Genomic DNA, 18808 nt, shown 5'->3' with positions numbered 1-18808 from the left:
AATTTTTAAATTATTCATGAATTTGTCGAATTATATTAACAAATTGCTATTTATCTTATAATCCGTGAAAATTATGATTTATTTTTATACAAATATTCATATTTTAATATATTATTTATAAATATAATAACTTTTTTGATAATAGTTGCACATCCGAATTATAAATTTTTAAACTCATCAAATTATTTTCGAATTATAAATTTATTATCATGCCAAAGAGTAACTTAATCCAAGGTGGGCTGATTGGCATCTGCCATTGTGACACAGAAAGTAACATACATGGCCTCTAAATAAATAAATAAATCATATTACATAGGCCCATTAATACTTGGCCCATATTGCAAAACAAATCAATTTCTTTCTAACTCAACAAGATATGGACAAATTAATTTCTTGGCTCATATATAAAAATTGGTTACATCAGAAAAAGAATTTACATCAATGTAATGGTTTTCACCATCTCGCTGACATAGTAATTATAAATAAATTATCCCTGAAAGGTGCCAACTCATCTATTGACAATTAAGGAATTCCTTTTATTAGCACAAAAATGGTAGTTATAATTATAAATTCCATTAAATTACAATTTTGCTGGATAAGAAAGCAAACTAAAGAAACTCTTCTCAAATTCTAATATTGCCAAAGAAAAGAAAAAGATCTATAAATTATTTCTGTGTAATTTTCTTTGATTTTTCTCAGCTCATCGGCTTTTGGAGCAAAGCAGATAGGTACCACTCATTCCTCTCGATTCCCCGATCCAATTTCCGACCCGCATTCCATCTGATCCGGTAGAATCCGATCCGTTCAAATATGGGAACGTAAGTCGAGTTCAGTTTAGTGCCGATACAGAAAAAATGGTCCAACCAAAACAATCCGCCCGGTCTCAGCACCCGGTAAATATCGAAGAGTGTAAATTCTAACATCACTTCCGGTATCCAGTTGCTCAGTACGTGCATCGAGTGCACGATATCTAAGGTGTTGTCGAAGAAAGGCAACCGGTGCGCCACGCTCATGTGCATTGGTATGAGGCCTCTAGATGCGATGAAGCTGTTGAAAGGCCCGTCGAAGTTCATCGACGTGGTCACAATCGTGATGTTGCGTTCTGACATTCGTGCGGCGAAGGTTCCCGAGCCTCCGCCTATGTCTAGACCGATGCGGATTGTGCCTATGCTTGTGAAATAAAAATAAATGGTATTTTTCATTATAAATCTACATGTTTTCTGACAATTAATTTGTGCTAAATTAAAAGCCATAAATACACAATCTATAAATTTCATGAAATTAATTGAATAATTCTTCTGTTGATATATATTACAAATTGAATATTTGTCAGATACATTTCCAAGTGGTGAGTAAAATAAGTAGGAAAAGTCAACAAATGTAATATCAAAAAGGAAAATCTCAGATGCATATTATTGAAGAACTTTCAAAAAATTATTTAATCAGAAATTTACTTATTTATTTGATTCAATACCTCCTACCATCAAAGTGGACTCTTCATGAATTAATGCACTTATAATTATATTATTTTACTTCTGGTCATCAAGAAAGAAATGAAATTTATATATCTGTTAAATATAGTATACCACATATATAACATATATACTGACCTTTTGACATCAATGAAAGCACACCATCCATGGCGTAATCGAGTTCGCTCTCCTCATGCATCCACCTCTTCTTCTCCCGGTCGAAAAGATTGAAACAATCCTTGCAATCGTAGCTGCCCGGGTGCTTGCCGTGGTCTACCAGGCATGAGTAGTTCTTGCACGTGTAGGCGTCCCATGTGATACTGGTATCGGGCGGGATTGACCAGAGACTCTTAGGGTACGGGTGGGGCTCCACATACCCGGCTGGGGCCCGGGGCTTGCAACGCCGCCTTGGCAACGGTTCACATCCTTTCAGCATGAGTCTCTGAGCAAAGACTTCATCAGAGGGGCATTCACCTCCAATGGTGTAATTTAGGAATTGCTCCACCTCATCTTGGAAATTTTGGCAAGCATGGCCCACTGCCGGGTACAGCTCATCGGAACCTAAGTTAGCCGTGAACCCAAAAGGAAGCTTATGGGGTCCCATTGCAAATTTTAACTCTTCACTCGGCTCCCGGGCCCACATGTCGGAGGTTCTGTTATTGGAGACTGGGGCTAAACGGCTTGTCTCGGTTATAAGGGTTTCAAGGAGGGAGTTTGCAGTGGAGAGCTGGGAGTGAAGAGCAGAGAGTTGGGCGTGGCTGTCTGACAGCCGGGCCCGCGTGTTGTTAAGCTCCAGCACGAGTTTTTCTGAGTCCCACACATGCATACTAGGCGTGTACCGCCAGATTTTCACTCCGAATGCTGAGCCAGAGCCCGAGAAGAGATAAATGGAGAAAAAATTTGTGAGTACCAATAGAATCAAGATTTTTATCTTTGATTTAATCGTCGCTTGTTGATGTGACGGTTTCTTCGGAGAGTCGTGATCCTTGCTGCCCATGTCTTTCTCTTTCTATGCCTCTGTCTTCTTCTTTCTCTCTAATAAATCACACAAGAGCAAAAATGTGATGGATTGAGGAGAGAAGGGAATTCAGATTCAGTCCGCTACCCGACCTGGTAGAATGAGATCCAAACCGTTTATATCAATCTGGCACGAATCTAAAAGACCCAAAAAAATTGCTTGGCTGAAATTTTCTCAGGTACTTGTTGTACCTGAGGGGATACTCAATGGAGAAAAGGTCCTTGTAATAAGGAAAATTTGGAGTGTGGTAGAAGCATTTTTTGGAATGATTTTGCTTGAAAAGAGGCAAAAGGGTCAGATATGCAATTTAATGGGATGCTTCTTGTGTGGAAAGGCGGGAACATGAATTAAAAGTTTAAAATTGCATAAATGGCTGGTTTGTTTCATTTTTCTGAAAAAAAGGAATTTTTAAGACCCTCGTGCAATGAAATCTGGCGGTTATAACGGTCACATTTGTGTATATAGGTGGTTTGACTTTAAATATCAATTGCATACAAATTCTTGGGTTCTCTGCAAAATGGTAATATTGCCACAGAACATCAATTTGATCATTATAAATTCTTAACTTAAGAGTCTATATCAGTGTTGTAAATAATGGTATGTGCTTGTCGGATGGACAAGATATTGCAAAGCGATTAATCAGAAATAATAAAAAATAATCGGTCATAATCGAAAATAATCGGCCGATTAGTCGGAAAAATTTCTGTAACAGTTTGATCACTGCCAATGACTAGTCGGCCGATTAATTGGTCTAAAAGGCCATTTTATACAACACTGATCTATATACATAAGCAATTCATGTGGAACCCAACTGGTAACAGTCTTCAACTGTTAATTAACCCTTCTTTTTATCCTTTTCTGGATCTCCTGTGTTAAACCCTTCTTTGAGCTTAACTTGTGATAAGGTAATTAAAGTGTATAACAGAATCAGGTTAGATCCACACCGTTTAATTTTAATTTTGCACGAATTTTAAAGCATACCAGAACGGCAGAGATATCAGATATGAACTCAATTTTTACTCCAGTTGCATTTCCAAGGTTAAAGAGCAGGTGGGTTTTGGATCTGGATTCCTAAGTAATAGCATAGTTAATTAAGTAATTAGTATCTAATGAAAAGTACCAGAAGTCAATGGTAATTAATTAAAAAGCCTTCAGACTTCTCTGACAAGTTACATCGAGTCAATCAGAGCTGAGGCTAATAATCACTAGGGTCATGTTCGGCAACAAGGCTTTAGCCTCCTTAGAGTGGCTTTAGCTTTCTTAGTTGCTTAAGCTAGCCGAACAACAATTCCTTAGACAAGCTTAGAGCACCTTTCTTAAGCTTCCTTAGAGCAAATTCTTAAGCCAAAAAAAACATAGGCTTAGGAAAAAGTGCCTCCTTAGAGCCTTTCTTTAGCATCTTTATACACTTAAGCTTCATTACTCTAAGCCTTTATTAGCCGAACATCTCCTCCTTAGCACAGCTTAAACTCTAAAGCTGCAACACTCTAATCTTCGTTGCCGAACATGACCTAGGAGCATTCTCTGTTTAGTGAATTCAGATCTCTAAAGTAACTCAAATTTTGCATTTGAATCAGACCGTCTAATGAGAATCTGCACAACTATTGAAGGAGCCTTGTCAATTCTATTTCGGGTCGGATTGACCCGGATTAGGATCCGATAGTCTGAATTAAAACTCATGTTTTGTGGTACTAAGAGCATCTACATGACAGTTTCTAAACCAGTTTCAGGGATGCAGATGGATTTCTTATTTAGCAACTTTGCTCCAAAATTTCTTAATAAAAAACCGTTTATAAACTCTGACGTGGCCAAATAATTCACTGTTCTTTTAATTTATTTGCTGATGTGGCAATTAAGAAACTCTAATTTTAGTTTCAGGGATGTTGGAGTTTAGAAACTTTCAGAGACAAAATTTATAAAAATTAGTTAACAGTTATTTAGAAACTCCAAGAGTTTCACGGATGTAGATGCTCTTAAGTTACTAACACCTGCTCTCGGTCCCATTTATTCATTTTTATGAATGTTTACCTCAAGCAACTCAAATTTTGAGTTTGAATCCCGACCGTTGAACGGAAATATATATGCATGAATATTAAAGATGTCCCTTGAATTCTACTACAAATTAGATTGGCTCGGAGTTTGATTGAACGGTCTGAACTGAAACTAAAATTTTGTGTTACTCTAGCGGACACGGACACGGACCCGGTCTAACACCTTTTGCTCTCGGTCCCACTTTTTCATTTTTATGACATTTTCTGATATTTTTTCAATTTAAATAATTAATTACTTTTGGAGGAAGATTTAAATATTTATAATGCCTTTTATTAGAGTTTGAATACTCACTACTCACTAATAAATTATGCAAATTGACTTTGTTTAGATTAAAAAAATTATAAAATAAATTTCTGAAAAAATAACATCCAAAACCTGTGCACTTATACAGATACTAATAAGATGCAAATGCTAATTACAAAAAAGTCAGCAAATATATTTTATTTTGTGTACATAAACAAATATCAGACAGACTACATTTAATAATTTTATTTGATATTTTTTATCTATGTAGTGAGCATAGTAATTTTTAAAAGAAATGGAGCATAGTAAAGACATTAATAACAGGAAGAAATTCGGCTGGAAGAAATGTCAGTTTACCGGATTTTTTTCCGTTTTTTTTTAGTACCATCCCAATAAATCAGAATTAAATAAATACCACCAGATTTCATAAATTTAAGATTCCGCCACATTCACAAAATGAATTTGCGTACCGACCCGTTCACAAAATCATTATGCGAACCAACCCGTTCCCGACTGACCCATTCCATGACCCGTTCACAAAACCATTTTGCGGACCGACCCGTGAGCCCGTTTCCGACCTGACCCGTCCGCCTGACCCGCTCCAAATGACCCGTTCGCACAACCATTTGGCGAACGTGGTGCATCCAGATTAAAAGGCAGCAACGGGTATCGGCGGACGGGTCAGGTCAGAAACGGGTCCACGGGTCGGTCCGCAAAATGGTTTTGTGAACGGGTCATGGAACGGGTCGGTTCGCAGAATGGTTTTGTGAACGGGTCAGGAAATGAGCCAGTTGGGAACGGGTCGGTGTGCAAATTCATTTTGTGAACGTGGCAGAATCTTAAATTTATGAAATCCGATGGTATTTATTTAATTCTGATTTATTGGGGTGGTACTTAAAAAAAAACGGTTTTTTTTTTGTTAATGGGTTCGGTAATTTCGGTTGGAGGGTTAACGGGTTTGGTCTCCGAGAAAACGAGTTGGATATTAATTTGTGGAGCTTGGGATGTGACGCGATCACGTGAGAGATAGATGGGCTTAGATTTGTATTGATGGGCCATGAAATTTGGTCTAGTTGGGCCTTTCTATACTTCAACGCTAGTCTCTGTGTTGAAAGGGCAAAGAGGGTTGTCCAATGGGCTGCCAGATGTTTTTCAAGATGAAAACTTAGGTATACTTATCTTTTTTTCCAAATAGAGAATATCAGTGTTATATACGAGGAGGGGTCAAGTTACAACATTTTTTGAGTTACAACAAGTTACAACAAGCATTATTTATATTTTCAAAGTTCAAATCGTCGATCTAAACCGTTAGATGTGATCTCTACAATAAAATGTGCTTGGAAACCAAATTTTACATTTTTGGGAATTTTTTTACTATTTATTAAGGTGGGTACAAAATTCAATGGTATGAATTTGACTAGTTTTTGTACCCACCTTAATAAATAGTAAAAAAATTCTAAAAAATATAAAATTTGGTCTCCAAGCACATTTTATTATAGAGATCACATCTAACGGTTTGGATCGACGATTTGGACTTTGAAATTGTAAATAATGCTTGTTGTAACTTAAAAAATGTTGTAACTTGATCCCTCCTCGTTATATATATATATATATATTTTTTCCAAATAGAGAATATCAGTGTTATATATATATTTTTTTTCAAATAGGGAATAGGCAAATAAACTCCAAACATTGTATAATCAAACCAATAAAACAATGTTTCTGATATGAAATTCTCTAATTTTGGATTTCGAGAAATATTTTAGTAATTTTTAGAAACCCTTGGAATAATTATAAAACCAACTGCAAAATTTTTTGCCCACATGCAGGATCGAACTACAGACCTTCAGTTTACAAGACTGACGCTCTACCACTGAGCTATACGGGCAGGTATATTTTAGTACTGATGGCGAAAATAAGATCCTGATTTGCAAAATAAGTTTCCATGTCTATATTGGTAAGCTAAATTAAATTTCAAAACGGAGAACAAATTAAGTAGAGAATGTCAAAATTGGATATGCCACTAACATTTTGGAGAAGAGGAAATTTGTTTCCTCTTTGGTAAAAAAATAAAAAATAATTAAAACCATCCATTTTTTTTTTTACTAAACTAGAGATAATAAGGTTCTTTTCACCAAATCGGGGGTGGCCCAATGGGCAACGGATCAAATTTGGTTTCATGTCTAACTCTAACTCTAAATCTGAGGCTTTATTTCTAAAGTTGGATCTCACTAAGGCCTTTGATTCTATTCATTGGTCCTTCTTGATGAGAGTATTGGAAGCAAGAGGGTTCCCCGAGAAGTGGATCAATTGGATAGTCACTATTCTTACCACATCAGAGTCAAGGGTAGTAGTAAATGGGGAGTTATCTGACTACTTTCCGCATCAAAGAGGTCTTCGCCAAGGTGATCCACTCTCACCCATGCTATTCATAGTGGCGGTGGATGTGCTCCAAAGAATGGTGCAAGCGGTTAACACAAACCTACACTCAAGTATAGCGGTAAGAATACCGGATTCTATTTTGGCCTTGCAATATTGTTAAGGTGGAGGAGGATTTGCAAGCGGTAATTGTTCTAAAAATTGCTTTAAGAATTTTTGCTAAGATTTCGGGTCTAGGCATAAATTATGGTAAAAGTTATTTTGTGCCTTTCAACTTGGCAAGAGAACAGATGCTCAAGGTAGGGGGCGGTTTTGGGATGCCCCAGAAAAGACTTACCAGTGACATACTTTGGTATGCCACTAACTGTCAAGCGGCCACGACGCGACTTATATATCCCTATCATTGACAAGATAGAAAAGAAATTTGAGGGATGGAAAAGGAAGTTAATATCTCACGGAGGGAGATTACAACTTGTGAATTCGGTGCTATCATCTATACCAGTTTATTATATGTGTTGTTTTCTGCTACCAATTTGGGTGATTGATAGAATTGACCGTATTAGGAGGGCCTTTTTATGGGGAAAAAATGAAACAGAGAAACCGGGAGTATCATTGCTCAACTGGGATGAGGTTTGCATGCCAAAAAAATGGGGAGGCATGGGAATAATTGATCTCCGTACTCAAAACATCTCCTTGTTGTTACGTTGGTGGTGGCGCTTGTATGATGAACCATTGGCGCTGTGGTCGGTCACGATCATAAATTTAAGGAAATATGGGGCTTTTGTGAATGGTCCCTGTTTTTGGTTAGCAACAGGATCGTTTTTCTGGAACCAATTGCAAAAACTTAGATCACTATTCAACTGGTCTACTGGTTGGAAAATTGGAAGAGGGGAGGGTATTTCCTTCTGGCAGGACTCATGGACAGGAGTGGAATTAAGTAATCAATTGTCTACAAGGCCACCTAATCCGTATGTATCAATCAGAGATGTGGTACCGGCAATACAATTGATCGCCCCAGAATATGCAGATTATGTGTCTCAGGTGGTGTTCACGCAAGAGAAAGACTCTATCAGTTGGAAATGGGGAACAAATGGATTTTACAAGGCTAAATCTGTTTATGATGTAATCAAGGGAGGGGGAATGATTAGAGACAGCTACACTTATGTGTGGAGGTCAAAAGTACCACCCACTGTCAGGATCTTCGGGTTCCTGTTATTGAAGAACAGATTGCTCACACACGGTAATATGCACTGCCGTAACATGAATGTTCCCTTGCCATGCATGCTATGTGGAAACTGTCCGATTGAATCAGCTTTTCACATTTTTTTCCTCTGCCCTTATGTGGTGCATGTGTGGTATATCCTCGGCAAGGTAGGGTTCAAGCTTATTGTCATCAGGCGGGATCTCTCCTCCACATGGGAAGCTTCCATTGGTGCAATCAGAGCTAGAGGGGGGCAGTGGCGAAATAAAGGAGTTACACTGTTCCTGTGTGCGATTTGGGAAACATGGAAACAGAGAAACTCAAGAATTTTTTCAGGTACAAGTAGTGTTGGGACGGGCGGGCAAGACCAGGCGGTCCGGGTATACCCGGGCACGGGTATGACGGGTACTAGGGTATACGGGCACGGGTATCTCGGGTATTTTTTTTGAAAACCATACCCTACCCGTCCTATACCCGTGCCCGTTGTACCCTTAACGGGTAGGGCGGTCCGGGTAGGTCCGGTCCGGTTTTTTTTTTTTTCTGTTTTTTTCTGTTTTTTTTTTAACAATCTGAATAGTTCAATACTTCAATATCAAATAGTGTGTATTAGTGTATATATATATATACATAAAATGACTCGGGTAGTTCCGGTCCGGTCCGTTTTTTTTTTTTCTGTTTTTTTTGCTGTTTTTTTCTGTTTTTTTTTAAAAGTGTCGTATAAATGTTATTACATGTTTATAATTCGACTTTTAAAATCTGAATAGTTCAATATCAAATAGTATGTATATATATATACATAAAATTATAAAGTCGCATCTTTATAATTTCTAAATAAATAAAATTTGTAACTTATATATATAAATTATTCTTGCCAAAATTTGTATGTTTATTCGGCTAAGTACAAATGTATTTATTTATTTCTTTACACGAGTCATTTTATTTTCAAATTCTCATTCTAATTATATAGTTTCATAATTTATTTATATCTCGAAATTTTTAGTTTACATTTTAAATTGATAATATATTTTCTAAACGTTCATTTATTTTCAATAGGTTAAATAGAATATAAATAAAAAATATCTTAAATCAATTACTTTAAAACAATAAAATATAAATAAAAGTTACCCTCCTCCTTTATTCCGGGCTTGGGACCGGCTATGTAAAATAACATAGGCGGAGTTCTAACTTTTTTTTTGTTAGTAATTCTTCTTAAAAGTGAATAATTTAAAAACTAATTGAAATGTTTAGAAATTTATAATTTAAAAAATAACCATAAAGATTAAAAGAGGTTAGAAATTTATACCGACACTACCTATCTAGAAGTTCTCATTCCTATACCATTCTTCGCTCTTTTCTGCACTGTCTGAATCCGAATTAGCCTGGTGCCGCGCCTCGGTACAGCTTTCTTCAGTGTCGACTTCGGATGATGATGCTTCAGGCACATGTTGCCTGTGCTCTTTAGCTTGAATCCAATCTTTCAAGCACATAAGTCTCTCAAAAACATGTGGACCCAACTTACTGCGTTCACTTTCGTTCATCATCAATACATAGGTCACTATCTCGCTTGTTGTTTGTGGTTCGATCTCCGACTGAAAATCTGCTAACAAACCACCAATGCTAGTGCTCCTGGAAGTGAAACTATTAAAAAATTTAAAAAAATTAGTGGACAAATAATGTATATATTATAAATAATAAAGATTAAAAAACATATGTATATTTATATTCATACCTAGGGGTGGCACGGGACGAAGACGGGTTTTGGTTGACACTCATTCTTGAGTTGTATATGTTAAATATCTCTTCGAACTTCGAATCCACGTATGCCTCCACCCTGGTATTGTCTAAATGCAGATTATCTTTGTAACTTTGAATTATTTTGATCGTGTAAAACTTCTTGTATGCCGGGTTGAGGCAGTTCGCGATAATCGTGACGAGCGGTACATCTTCCCAATATTTTAGAAACTTTTGTTTCATGGCATCTACAAGTGGCGTTAGAGATTTATCGTTGATTTCAGCTTGTTCCAAATGACAATACACCTTGGATATGTCATAGAGATGTCTGAGCAACAGAAATGACGTCGGTGAGTTTCAACATATTTAAAAGTAAATCTAACATTTTCAAGAATAAATCTAACCTATTTAAAAATAAATCTAACATTTACAAAAATAAATCTAACCTATTCAAAATAAATCTAACATTTTTAAAAATAAATCTAACCTATTTAAAATAAATCTAACATTTACAAAAATAAATCTAAAAAATAGAAATTAAAAAACAGAATTTAAAAAACAGAAATTAAAAAACAGAAATAAAAAAAAACAGAATTTAAAAAACAAAATTTAAAAAACAGAAAATAAATCTAACATATTTAAAAGTAAATCTAACATTTTCAAGAATAAATCTAAAAAACAGAAATAAAAAAAAACAAAATTTAAAAAACAAAATTTAAAAAACAGAAAATAAATCTAACCTATTCAAAATAAATCTAACATTTAAAAAAAAATCTAACATATTCAAAACAAATCTAATTACTTTACATATTTTCAAAAATAAATATAACATATTTTTTAAACCTATGAAAAATAAATCCGAATTTCAAAAATAAAATCTAGCATCAAAACAAATTTAATTACTTTACATCTAACAAATCTAACATAAACTAAATAAATCTAACATATTCAATAAATCTAAAAAATCTAATTACTTAACAAATTTAACAAATCTAACATAAAATAAATCTAACAAATCTAAATATCTAATTACTTAACATCCAATAAATCTACATAAACTAAATTTACTCTACAAAAATAAATTAATCTAACATGAAATAAATATAACCTTTAAATCTCGCGGAAAAATCTTGCGGGAGGTCCCGAACTTCGTAATTTCGATACCTTCGTAATTCCGTTTGCGTATTTGTGGAAGGAATTAAATGTACAACTATATATATTTTTTTTAACAATAAATTTAAAATTTGAGAATAATAGAAATTTAGATTAAGAGAATGAGAGAATGAGAATTGAGATGGAGATGTGAAAATGAAGGGAGGAAGAGGGGTATTTAAAGAAATTTTGATTGGAGGGATAAAATTTAAATTTTTAATTTTTAAATTTTTAAAGAATAACAGAAAAAAAAAAAAAAACATCCCATCCGGTCGGTCCGGTCCGGTCCGGGTGGGTCCGGCCGGTCGGGTCCGGATGGGATGGCACCGGGTGGGGTGGGAAATGAAATTTGAATTTGGGTTTTTGAATTAAATACGGGTATCGGGTATCGGGTAGTCAAGTACGGGTATGGTCGGGTAGGGTATGGTCGGGTATTTGTCAAAAAAAACCGGTCCGGTCCGTTTTTTGCCCGTACTCCCGTACCCGAGTACCCGACCCATACCCGGGCTCGGGCACGGGTACCCCGGACGGCGGGCACGGGTGGGCAGGGCAGGGTATACCCTTAATGGGTATTATTACAACTCTAGGTACAAGAATGGCGCCGGTGGTACTGGCAAGCAAAATCTGGTATAACGCAGAGCAATGGATGGCTTATGTCTAAAAGTATCAATTTTAATAATAGTTGTATTTGAGAAGCTGATGTATTGAGCTTATTTAGATTGATGGTTGTTGGTTTTTTTAATGTTGTTGATGTGATGTAAACTATATTTCTATTCAATAGTAACACACTGGCAGCCTCTGCCAGGAATTTCAACAAAAATAGAAAGAGCGCAGAGAGAGATAAAGAGAGAGATTTTGATGGAGATTGTTTTTTTTTTTCTATAGGATCAAAATATTACGTGTAGCATTTTGTTGTAAATTTTGACAAGTGAATGAAGGTGTTGAGTGTTATTATATCCCAATTAATTAATGTAGCAACTTCATAATCCATACCTAATTAATTTCCTCAAAATGTATTGGACATATTAGTTTTGATTCTTGAGAAGAACTTTGAATAATTAAGTTGTGTGTGTCCATTGGTTTTGTTTCTTGAACATTAGAGTATTAGACAGTAGCAAATCAGATTCCTTTTAATTTGCATACATGTACAAAGACAATAGTTTGTTGTTTTTATGGAGAGCAGAGATATCAAAAATATGCAACTCCCCTTAAATTAAAGCTTTGCTTATTTTTGCAAATTCTAATTTTGTTCAACAAAAGGAATAAAAATATGAAGTAGAAATTTCTGGTAAAGAAGATGCACATGTGACAAGTATCAAGAATTGGTTTCCTAAAGATGTGCTTTCTTGGACCACTTCCAAACTCTATTTAAATAGCAATTAAGATTAGCTAGACATAGTAGGAGACAATATGCTATTATATTCCCTAAGTGTGTGAATAAGATAGAACCTTGTTAATGCACATCAGAAAAAAAGAAGATAGAACCAAAATTGCAACAAATTAATGGGAGGAAGATCCAAGCATAACAAGCTATAATGCTATACAACCTTGTTAATGCATGCATACCCATTGCATAAATGTAGGTCTTAATTATCTAGAGGTCTGTTGCCACCACACCTTGTTCCTTCTTCCATTACATATCAAAGAGTTGAAAAAGAAACCTAAGGCAATACTTAATTAGTGTACTTTTCTAGGTCTTCCTATTTGATATTGATATCAAATTAGTGTAATGAAAAAAAAAATGTAATAATAAATATTTGTATTGATTATTATACTAGATGTTGTTGTTGTTCAGTTTGTATCTCCATCGATCATAGAAACACCACACAATTCATGTGGGTATGAATGATTGAATAATGAGGATGCATGCATGGTCCCGAATGATTATGGGTTAGTTTTTTAATTTGCTTTCTTGTAAATTTTCTTATCACATTTTTAAAATTTTCAATTTTCATCTGCTTCTGTACATGATTGATATTAATTAAGCTTTCATGAATTTCAAAATTATGTGATAAATACTTTCTATATATCTTCATGTTGGGTCGATATATAATGATTATCTTTTAAATTTGAACAATATTATTAAGGATAGTAAATAGAATATCAACGACATTAAAATTAAAAAGAATTAATATATAGTTGAGATCGAGTGGGTTTGATGGAAAGCACGTATGTACTGTATATATCGTTACTGGAGCAAGTAATTAACTTTGTTGTCTGATTCGTGACCGGGGCTTTAATTATATAATTAGCAAGTGACTAGGAAAGACATGCTTAATTTCCATTTTTTTTTCATGCAACTGCAACTGCAATGACATGATGTAAATGGTTATGTACCTTAGTGTTGCAATTATAATGTGTTTAAATCACTAAATTCAATTATTTTATGTTTTGTAATTTAGTCAATTAAAATAATAAAAGATTGCATAGAACAACATTTATATTATACAGATATATACCTATATATAGAGAGAGAGAGAACGAGAACGAGAAAGAGAGAGAGAGAGTTGGGCTATTATACTTCATGAAGTAAATGACATATTTTACTTCACGCTCGTATCTTTATTTTTTAAGTTTATCCAAACCGTTCAACGTGATCTCCATAATAAAATATGCTTGGAGACAAAATTTTACATTTTGTGGAAATTTTTTACTATTTTTATAAATTTTTTGAAAATAGTTGTTTTTCAGAAAATTATGGACAATAAAAAGCAACGATTTTCAAATTTTTTAAAGAAATAGTAAATTTTTTTCAAAAAATGTAAAATTTGGTGTCCAAGCACAATTTAATATAGAGATCAACTTGATTTAACGATTTAGATTGACGTTTGAACTTTGAAATCGCAAAATATAAATGTCAAGTAAAACATTCGTTTTACTTCATGAAGCACCATAGCCCAACTCTTTCTCTCTCTCTCTATATATATATATATATGATGCGTCAAATTATAAACATATATAGTATATATGTTCTTATATTATTCACGAAAAACAACAAAAACTAGCTATAAATTGAATTATTATTAACTATGTAGTTAGTTTGCAGGTTGACTTGAGGAAAATTCGGTAGGTCCTATCATGCTTCTCAAAAAAAGACTTGAGGATAATTCACAGAAAAGAAAAATCTAAATTGAATGAGTTTATTGATTTTGTACTTAGTTTGCTATTTGAAAGCGGAAAACTTAATTAGTATTATTTGATTCACGATTGACACTAGAATTAGCTATTTTTAGACTTTAATTATGCATTTTATTTAGTATTTTTTTTAATAAACAAGTAATTTCTAATGCTGGCCTAGTTGTGGATGCATGTGAAGTGATCCAGCTTAAAAATTAAAAAGATAAATAATTGGTTCAAAGTTGTACATGCATATAGATTCTAGTAGATTGTAGTATAGATTCCATAGGCTAACAAAATTATAAAAAAAAATATCTTGAGCCTTTAATCTAGATTAATTATAGGTTGATTCTTGCGCTTATAGCCTTTAATCTCTATTGCACAGACGATCTCTGACATTCAAAAATGTATTTTTACCTTTTTAAGATGGCTCAACCTAGCAATTAACTAGCCGAGATATTTCTTTTATAAATTAAGTAAAATGGAGGACAACAGAGATCGAGTAGCTAGATTTATAGCAATTAGAGATTGATGCAAGGCTTAACCCAAGAGTTAATTGTTGCTGTCGCAGCCAGTTGTCACTAAATAATTGATTCCTCCGTATGTTAATATATATATATATATATATATATATATATATATATAAAGAGACATATTCATTCATAGAAAGTAAGAAACTAGAAAACTTAAATCAAACTATCAATATCATATAATGAAGGAAACAAAAATAAATTCTTTGCAAGTACGTACCTTGTACACTTTCACCCAACTCCTCCTCCTCTTCGTCCAATTCAATAATATTGAATCTGCTAAAAATACCATAACTCTGCCCGGTTGCCCACAGAGCTGTGGTGCAATTTCCATCCCTTACCCTTTCGGCATTGGGCTGAACTGCTCTCTGTCTCCAAAATTCAATGTCACATGCAAAGGCGCATCTAGATCTACTCCATACCTTGGTACTTTTGAGATTCTGAATATAAGCCTGTTCTTGGGCCAGACACGTCTAAGGAGCCCCATATCTTCCCAGTGCTACAACAACATCACAAACAAAACTGACTACACTTTTTGGGAGTCTGCTTGGCCGACGGTAGAGGGGCTCAATGGAAAGAAACTAGAGAGAAATGTTGTTCATGAGAGCAATGCAACGACGCTAATGTATTTTGGTCATTCTTCCAATTTTAATGAGAAGAAAACGTCTTTCACATTTAACCACGAGAAAAATAAGTTTGTGGTCATTGGTTGTAATACATTAGCATATGTTTCTAGTATTTATAATGGTAGTAATCTCGATGTTGACAATATGGGAGGGTGTGTATTGATGGTTGATCACACAAAAAGCGCCACTGATGGGTCATGCTCCGGAATTGGATGCTGCCAGACAGCTATCCCCAGTGGAGCGTTTGCCATGGGAATCTGGTTTAATGGAAGGTACACATACTCTGGGCTTGAATGTAGTCCTTGCAGCTTTGCTATGTTGGTTGAGGAAGCTGAGTTCAAGTTCAAAACCACTTACCTCACCACCGATGAGTTGTCTGACGCTACTCTACCAATGGTGATTGACTGGGCCATAGGAAATAATAATTCATGCGACATCCAAAAGAGCTACGAAGGCGCCTATGCATGCAGAAGCCTTAACAGCCATTGCTTGCCTACCACTGCCAGTAATCTGGAATATCTCTGCCACTGCAGCTGTGGATATGAAGGCAATCCTTACCTTACAGGAGGCTGTCAAGGTCTTTCTCTTTCTCTCTCACTCTCTCCTACTCTTGCTCTCTTTTTTTTTATTATTTATAGGCATCTTAGATAATATGGTAAATTTATGCAGATATCGACGAATGCGCCAAACAAAATGCATGCTCAAAGAGTCAAAAGTGCCACAATTTTGAAGGTGGATTTCGGTGCTCTTGTCCTTTCGGTTGGCGTAATAATCATAAAAATCCAAGAGAATGCAATCTCAACATCGCAGTAGTTATAGGTATGTTATCACTTTTTCAGGATAAATAACTTTCATCAAGTTTTGAATGTTGTTACAACATATATCGCACCCATAGAAGTAGTAGAGAGCAAGGATTGCTTTTCAGGATAAATTAAAAATGGGTACAGCTCGCTGAAACTAGAAAAAAAATCTGATCACAATAAAACCATCCTATCCACTCGAAAGTCAAAACTTAATCGTATCTATCCAATTTTCTTGAGAAGTCACTCACCCAAATTCTTAATTAAAAAATTCGGCCTCAAATTAACTTTCCAAATATCAAATAGCAATGCCCTAAACCAAATTAGAAACACCAAAGTCTTAGCATGATCTCTCCTTGGTGCCTGTTTATTTGGCATAGTGTAGCATTTGGAGACTGATAACTCTATGGGCCACTTGATCCTGCTATTTAGAACACGGGCTCTTACCGTTTCGTTCCAAATACAAATGATCCAAATGACATATCGTTATCTATATCACCAAAAACAAAATATATAACCACATCAACAAAAATGTTTACGTTAACAACAGATCATTAACATGATCAGATCATCATTTCTTTTTCTTTTTTGGATTGAGTGACCTAATTACAATAAAATAGAAGTTCAGTTACTGGTACGACCAATATACCTTGCACAATAGTTTTCTTCGTAAGTCATGCTAGGTTGCACTAAACATAAAACAATCGACAAAATAGGCAGGAGTTTTGATTTTTTTAATAAAAAAAAATGATGGCTAATAACTTGCTACATTTTTATTCTAACATGCTTTTGTTTATGTACGCAGGTATGGCAATCATGCTGGGATTTGTAATTGCCTTTGGCATCACTTTATTATATGTTGTTATAGCCAAGCATATCAAACTGTTCGAAAAGAACAAAAAGGAAAAATTAAAACATAAGTTCTTTGTTCAAAATCACGGGTTGCTTCTCCAACAACTAATTAGAGTATCCCCTGAAGATACAACACAAAGAATGAGAATCCTTGGATTAGATGAGCTGGAGACAGCAACAAACAATTTCAATAGTGCACTCATTATTGGCCGGGGAGGTCATGGGGAAGTTTTCAAAGGTATTTTGTCGGATCAACATGTTGTGGCCATAAAAAGGTCCAAAATGGTTGATCAGGCCGAAAACCACCAGTTCATAAATGAATTGGTCCTTCTCTCTCAATTCAACCATAGGAATATTGTGAAACTCTATGGTTGTTGCCTAGAGACTGAAGTTCCGTTGCTCGTTTATGAGTTCATCTCAAATGGAACTCTTTCTAATCATCTCCATGTAGAGGGAAACTGTTCCTTGACATGGAAGCATCGCCTGAGAATTGCTCTTGAGGTTGCAGGAGCAATTTCGTACCTGCACTCATCGGCCGGTATATCGGTTTTTCATAGAGATGTAAAATCATCAAATATTCTATTGGATGATTATTTAACAGCGAAAGTGTCAGATTTTGGGGCCTCAAGATCTGTACAAATAGATCAAACGGGCGTGACTACAGCTGTCCAAGGTACATTCGGGTATTTAGACCCCGAGTACTTTAGAACTGGCTGGTTAACCCCTAAAAGTGATGTCTACAGCTTTGGTGTCATTCTAGCTGAATTGCTAACAAGACAAAAAGCATTAGTCTCCTCTAGGGTGTTTGAAGGGGGCAGTCTCGTTGAATATTTTAGTTCTGCTATGAAAGAGAGCCGTCTCTTTGAGATTTTGGATCCTCAAATTGTGAATGAGGGCCAGCGAACAGAACTCGAAGCCATTGCCAAACTTGCAGAAATGTGCCTGAGAATGGGAGGCGAAGAAAGGCCTACGATGAAGGAAGTGGAGGTACAGCTCGAGATCATGTGGCAACCCAACCAACAGCCAAAACAATATCCATGGATGTCAAAGTTTGAAGGATAGGCAACTTATGTTATTTGAGGAAGGTACAATGTCCTTCCAACGTAGTTTCGAACAAGAGCTACAGTCATAATGAGCTCTTTTTGTTGTACTAAATTACTAATTAATGTGAGTAATTATCAAATTTTAGTTGTTTCTATTATATTTGATAATGATGCATGCATGCATGTGTGTGTTGGGATTTTTAGGTTATTTGAATTCTCTGACTCATGTACTGTGCCCTTTCTTTTTATTTATGCAGTGCATGCATGTTTTGATTAATTCTTGTTGATTTAATTGAATCCTAGCTATCAACTAACAATTAGACTTGCCATGAGTTGATATTTGATTCCTTTAACTTGATACTTAGCTAGAGTTTTTTATTCCCTGTACGTGATCTTAATATTAATCAACACCAGATTCTATTATTCTAATTAAGTTGATATTTGATCGAATTAACGATGATCAATTGAAACTCTTTATGGATAAATAATTGTGAAACTCGTGATCCTCTGTGGTGCCGATTTTTTTAAAAATACCCAAAACAAAAAACAAATTATTAAAAATAACCAAGTTTTGGACAAAATTTTAAAAATA

General features: G+C 35.0%; 1 protein-coding gene, 1 non-coding gene and 1 pseudogene across 3 annotated transcripts; 1 reads left to right on the top strand and 2 right to left on the bottom strand.

Moving 5' to 3' along the window:
- Positions 1-601: 601 nt before the first annotated feature.
- LOC144553840 (putative methyltransferase At1g29790) lies at positions 602-2469 on the bottom strand. Its single transcript, XM_078302027.1, has 2 exons — positions 1611-2469; positions 602-1165 (listed from the first exon to the last, which is right to left on the bottom strand). The coding sequence occupies exons 1-2, from the start codon at positions 2467-2469 to the stop codon at positions 696-698; spliced, it is 1329 nt and encodes a 442-aa protein (XP_078158153.1). The 3' UTR covers positions 602-695.
- Positions 2470-6601: 4132 nt separating this feature from the next.
- TRNAT-UGU (transfer RNA threonine (anticodon UGU)) lies at positions 6602-6673 on the bottom strand. Its single transcript has one exon. It is a non-coding gene; the product is annotated as a tRNA-Thr (tRNA).
- A 9566-nt stretch (positions 6674-16239) lies between these two features.
- LOC144553839 (wall-associated receptor kinase 5 pseudogene) lies at positions 16240-18235 on the top strand (annotated as a pseudogene). The gene is made up of 2 exons (XR_013511458.1): positions 16240-16340; positions 17127-18235. The product of XR_013511458.1 is annotated as a wall-associated receptor kinase 5 pseudogene (transcript).
- Positions 18236-18808: the final 573 nt, after the last annotated feature.

The sequence above is a fragment of the Carex rostrata genome, chromosome 5 (genome assembly GCF_964058835.1).
Source record: "Carex rostrata chromosome 5, lpCarRost1.2, whole genome shotgun sequence".
NCBI lineage: Eukaryota > Viridiplantae > Streptophyta > Magnoliopsida > Poales > Cyperaceae > Carex > Carex rostrata.
This window is presented reverse-complemented; position numbering and strand designations above follow the sequence as displayed.